The sequence below is a fragment of the Cottoperca gobio genome, chromosome 9 (assembly GCF_900634415.1).
Source record: "Cottoperca gobio chromosome 9, fCotGob3.1, whole genome shotgun sequence".
Taxonomy (NCBI): Eukaryota; Metazoa; Chordata; class Actinopteri; order Perciformes; family Bovichtidae; genus Cottoperca; species Cottoperca gobio.
The window spans coordinates 197,501-204,387 of NC_041363.1; the positions used below are offsets into that span (position 1 = coordinate 197,501).

General features: G+C 35.6%; 1 protein-coding gene across 1 annotated transcript in view; it reads left to right on the plus strand.

Moving 5' to 3' along the window:
* Positions 1-638: 638 nt before the first annotated feature.
* The window catches only part of LOC115013429 (fibrinogen C domain-containing protein 1-like), a 13,258-nt gene continuing 7,009 nt past the window's right edge, over positions 639-6,887 (plus strand). The window contains exons 1-7 of the mRNA XM_029439730.1: positions 639-663; positions 1,128-1,206; positions 2,284-2,396; positions 2,682-3,057; positions 3,668-3,776; positions 3,901-4,037; positions 4,271-4,367. Of these exons, the coding sequence (XP_029295590.1) occupies positions 1,129-1,206; positions 2,284-2,396; positions 2,682-3,057; positions 3,668-3,776; positions 3,901-4,037; positions 4,271-4,367 (910 nt within the window). The 5' untranslated portion in view covers positions 639-663; position 1,128. The remainder of the gene's footprint in view (positions 664-1,127; positions 1,207-2,283; positions 2,397-2,681; positions 3,058-3,667; positions 3,777-3,900; positions 4,038-4,270; positions 4,368-6,887) is intronic.

Here is a 6,887-nt window from a genome sequence, read left to right on the forward strand (position 1 = left end):
CTGAGTAATCAGTCAAACTGAAGTGAATCTGACAGAAACAGAAGCTCGGAGACTGAGAAAGACTCAACTGCTGCTGACTAAACACGACTTTAACAATCTATTAACAAGTCTTTAACAACAAGTCATTAACAACACGTCTTTATCAACAAGCCTTTGACAACAAGTCTTTAACAACAAGTTGTCACGATGTTGTGTAGGAGAGGACCCAAAAGCAGTTCAGCAGACGATATAACAAAAAAGCGAGCTTTATTAAAACAAAGCTGAAACACTAATACAAAGTAGCAAAATAATAGTGAACAGACAAACCAGGTAAACACCGGGTAGAAACGGGGTAGACACGAGCAGAACACGAACGGGCTGAGCAGAACACGAGCGGGCTGAGCAGAACACGAGCGGGCTGAGCAGAACACGAGCGGGCTGAGCAGACCACGAGCGGGCTGAGCAGAACACGAGCGGGCCGATAACAGACACGTAACATGAACAACAAACCCACAAAGAACACTGAGACAGACAGGGATATATACACAGACACTAAATGAGGGAACGAGACACAGCTGGGAGAGAAAGGCAAAAACACAGGAGGAAACTAATGAATGTAACGAGACACACCTGGGGGAGAAAGGCAAAGACACAAGGGCAGGAAGTAGAAACAACAGAGAACAGGTAATTAACTAAATAAAACACGAGTTCACCACTTGAACACCAAATATATCGCGTTCAGCCCTTCCCGTGTCATAACCACAAGCTAACGAGTCATATTTGAAGGCAGCAGATATCGCAGAAATACATTCGGAGGTTCTAAAGGTCGACAGGAAGGTGTTTGAGAAGGTCCTTGATGAGCTCTGTGAATGCTGTGATTCAATGGTCCGATGCAAATTATCCTCAAATGTAATGGATTACAGTGAATAAATGAAATTAGACAACAAACATAATTATTGTTTTGTTTTGATTGTAGAAAATAAAGAGTTTTATTCTGACGGAACACGGATAGCAGGAACATTTTCCCAATAAAAACCTTTAACAACTACATGAGTCTTTGCAGCACTGTCCTCGGACTCAGGTCACCTGAGTCCGAGGACAGTGCTGCAAAGACAAAGGACAAAGACAAAGGTGTGTTTGTGTTTCAGGATGATGCTGAACGACAGTTGGACCATCATGAACAACAGCAGCTCAGAACTCGACAGCAAACGATCGAACAAACACAAGGTACGTGCTATATTTGCTGCTAGCCTATTAGCTTGCTAGTTAGACCACACCCAGTCTGATTTCATGAACCCCACCCCCTCAGGTAATTTAGTGTTATTAAACACGAAGCGTATCACATACAGAGTCAATGCGACAAAGACACAAATTTGCGTCATTCACGTTGCAGGGCACGAGTTTGTGTCTATATGCAAATAAAAACTTCTTGTGCCGCTGTGTGACACCTCTCACGTTGCGATCCTGAATCATAAACGTAGTTAAAGTTATCGTAGTGTCTGTGGCTCCTGTCATCAATAACAAACATCTGGAATAATTTTAAAGTTACACAATTTCCATTAACACTATTTATTCCCAACAAGTTGACATTAATTCCTCAGATCCGCTGTGTTTTAACGGACAGCATCCAATCAGGTCGCAGGAGAGAACCAGAAAGAACTAACGTTACTGCGCGCCAGCTGGACAAAAATGATTTAGTTTGTGTACAAAAACTTTGTTATTTGTGACTTGGAACTTCCTCTCCAGAACTGTAACAGACACTCAAGCAGACAGACAGGCAGTAGACCCACGGAGAGTTAATTCGTGTTAATCTGGAGTTAAACTGTCAGATCAAAGTGTCTCTAATCTGCAGCAGCTGTCGCCTCCACTGATGTCCGCTGAGGATTAAACCTGATTTACACTGCAGGACCACCCCCCCAGATAGACGTGATTTACACAGGGAGCCCCCCCCCCCCCCTTCTTTATGTTTAGGTAGCCTATGTTGTCACAGAATTGTTTCCTCTGCAGCCATGACCTCAGTGTGTGTGTGTGTGTGTGTGTGTGTGTGTGTGTGTGTGTGTGGGGGATCAGCTGTTATCTGTAGTATCTGCTGGTACATGAGAGACTTGTTGATTTATTTCTTTAAGTCTGGATTGAGGTTAGTTATTGAGTTTGTGCAGGACGTCCTGTGACGCCGGTGACGACTCTCTTTTTGCTTTTCTGCGCACTATTTATTTACTTTTTACCTGAGTTTTTTCAGTGTCTGCGACTTTATGCTGCACTTTCTGTGAAGCTTCAGTTAAACACTTTGTGTAACGGACACAGAGATGCTGCAGCTTCCTGTTTTGGTCTGTCGTTACACTGGTCGTCGTGGCGGTCGTCGTCACAGCAACGGTCATCATCCTCTACCTGAACCAGTATCCTCTGCCCTTCTTCAGGTAAGCACACCTGTCTGTCTGTCTGTCTCTTTGTCTGCCTGTCGGTCTGTCTGTCTGTCTGTCTGTCTGTCTGTCTGTCTGTCTGTCTGTCTGTCTTATGTCTGTCTGTCTGTTTGTCTCTCTGTCTGTCTGTCTGTCTGTCTGCCTGTCTGTCTGCCTGTCTGTCTGTCTGTCTGCCTGTCTGTCTGTCTCTCTGTCTGCCTGTCTGTCTGACTGTCTCTCTGTCTGTCTGTCTGACTGCCTGTCTACCTGTCTATCTGTCTGTCTGTCTGTCTGACCTATCAGTAAAAGGGGCGGACTCTCCTCCTCGTCCCCACCTGTGATCTCGACCAATCCCAGAGAGTCTGGCGCCCTGGTGTCGGTGTCCCGTGTGGCAGACGGGGAGCCAATCAGCATCTTCCTGGACCCGAACTGTCCAGACCTCAGCGAGGGTTTCCTGCGCTGGGAGGCGCTGCAGACCTCTTTGTTGCGTGTGCTGTCCAATCACAACACAGACGATTGGCAGGACACGGGATTGGTCCACAAGCTGGGTGAGGAGCTGAAGGTGTTATCAGGCCACGCCCACAACCTGAGGCTGGAAGCTGATTCGCTGAAAAAAGGTCAAGGAGTTCTGGACCAGCGTCTGGACGCTCTGCAGAGCGAGCAGGGCCGCGTCATGCAGGTGAATATGAGACACAAATATAATAACAGAAATTAAAGTAAATTCATTCATGTACATGGAGCCGCCCCGTGGCCCCTCAGGAGTCGGGGTGAGCCGGCGGCAGGTAAAGTGGACGACCTCGGCGTCAGGGGAAGGACCCAGAGCTGGTGCTGCAGGTGAAGCGGTACCAGCTACATATAGTTGGTACCGCTCCACTTCCACACAACTGACAGGACGTCTGTGACAGGAAGTCTGTGACAGAAAGTCTCTGACCGGAAATCTCTGAGAGGAAGTCTCTGATAGGAAGTCTCTGAGAGGACGTCTGTGACAGGAAGTCTCTGACAGGAAGTCTCTGACAGGAAGTCTATGACAGGAAGTCTGTGACAGGAAGTCTCTGACAGGAAGTCTGTGACAGGAAGTCTGTGACAGGAAGTCTGTGACAGGAAGTCTATGACAGGAAGTCTCTGACAGGAAGTCTGTGACAGGAAGTCTGTGACAGGAAGTCTATGACAGGAAGTCTATGACAGGAAGTTTCTGACAGCTCAAAGGGACTCGATGGGGTCAAAGCACAGTGAGGGTCTCCTGAAGAAAAAACGTTTATATTCATATCCCCCCCCCCTCACCTGTACAGGTGCTGTCTGACAGTCACTCAGGTGTGCTGAAGCTGGTTTCAGGTTTCAGTGATTCTCTGCTGAGCCTGCAGAGAGAGACAGAGAGTCTGAGGAGCCTCACCACCAGGGGTACGACACACATATACACACATATACACACATGTATACACATGTACACACATATACATATACACACACATGCACACATGTACACACTAAACTATACTAAACTAAAACACTTCGACCCCCCCAGCTGTCAGGCCCAGAGACTGCAGTGATGTTTTGGCCTCCGGTGTTTCTCAGGACGGAGTGTTTTCTGTGTTTCCGACTCACGAACCTGACGGCTTCATGGTTTACTGCGACATGAGCACTGACGGAGGAGGCTGGACGGTAACATACACACACACACACACTGGAAAGTTAATTAACATGTTGACTTGTTTGTTGTCTGAGCTCGTTAGTGAGATGCCTCAATATCAACGGTTACACTGCTAACTGTGCTAATGAGCTTAGCAAACATGGACAGGAAGCTGTGCTCAAAGTGTGTGTGTGTGTGTGTGTGTGTGTGTGTGTGTGTGTGTGTGTGTGTGTGTGTGTGTGTGTGTGTGTGTGTGTGTGTGCAGGTGATCCAGAGGAGGGAGGACGGCTCCGTGAATTTCTTCCGTGACTGGGCGGCGTACCGAGACGGGTTCGGAAAAACTACAGGAGAACACTGGCTAGGTCTGACAAACACACACACACACACACACACACACACACACACACGCACGCACACATAAAGGGTTTATCATCTGACTGAAGAACACATCATTCATGCAGAGGGTCCCATAACGTAAGTCAGACGTCTTCTTCTGTTATAACACTTTATGAATACTGTAACAGTATCTAAATAACCGGCACTCACGCACCCTTATCCTCCTCATCGGTTCACAGTGGAAATTTACAATTTAAATATATATTATACATTATATATTATACATTATATATTATACATTATACATTATATATTATACATTGTCCATGATATATTATACATTATCCATTATATATTATACATTATATATTATATATTATACATTATCCATTATACATTATACATTATACATTATCCATTATATATTATCCATTATATATTATATATTATACATTATACATTATACATTATACATTATCCATTATCCATTATCAATTATATATTATCCATTATATATTATACATGATATATTATACATTATATATTAGATATTATATATTATATATTATACATTATCCATGATATATTATACATTATCCATTATATATTATACATTATATATTATATATTATCCATTATATATTATACATTATACATTATACATTATATATTATATATTATACATTATATATTATATATTATACATGATCCATTATATATTATATATTATATATTATACATAATCCATTATATATTATACATTATACATTATACATTATACATTATATATTATATATTATACATTATATATTATATATTATACATGATCCATTATACATTATATATTATATATTATCCATTATCCATTATCCATTATATATTATATATTATACATTATCCATTATATATTATACATTATATATTATACATTATCCATTATACATTATATATTATACATAATCCATTATACATTATACATCATACATTATATATTATATATTATACGCTATACATTATCCATTATATATTATATATTATACATTATACATTATACATTATCCATGATACATTATATATTATATATTATACGTTATACATTATCCATTATAAATTATATATTATATATTATACATTATACATTATACATTATATATTATACATGATCCATGATACATTATATATGATATATTATCCATTATATATTATATATTATACATTATACATTAAACATTATCCATTATATATTATATATTATACATTATACATTATACATTATACATTATATATTATACATTATACATTATATATTATACATGATCCATGATACATTATATATGATATATTATATATTATACATTATACATTAAACATTATCCATTATATATTATACATTATACATTATACATTATATATTATACATTATACATTATACATTATACATGATCCATGATACATTATATATGATATATTATCCATTATATATTATATATTATACATTATCAATTATATATTATACATGATATATTATACAATATATATTAGATATTATATATGATATATTATACATTGTCCATGATATATTATACATTATCCATTATATATTATATATTATACATGATCCATTATACATTATACATTATATATTATACATTATACATTATACATTATCCATTATATATTATCCATTATATATTATATATTATCCATTATACATTATACATTATCCATTATCCATTATCAATTATATACATATACATCATATATTATACATTATACATAATATATTATATATTATACATTATATATTATATATTATACATTATCCATTAAACATTATCCATTATACATTATATATTATATATTATACATTATCCATTATATATTATACATTATCCATTAAACATTATCCATTATCCATTATCCATTATATATTATATATTATACATTATACATTATACATTATATATTATACATTATACATTATATATTATACATTATATATTATACATGATATATTATACATTATATATTAGATATTATATATTATATATTATACATTATCCATGATATATTATACATTATCCATTAAACATTATCCATTATACATTATATATTATATATTATACATTATCCATTATATATTATACATTATCCATTAAACATTATCCATTATACATTATATATTATATATTATACATTATACATTATATTATACATTATATATTATACATTATACATTATACATTATACATTATACATTATATATTATACATTATACATTATATATTATACATTATACATTATACATTATACATTATATTATATATTATACATTATATATTATATATTATACATTATCCATTATAACATTATCCATTATAACATTATCATTATACATTATATATTATATATTATACATTATATATTATACATTATACATTATACATTATATATTATACATTATACATTATACATTATATATTATACATTATACATTATACATTTTACATTATATATTATACATTATATATTATACATTATACATT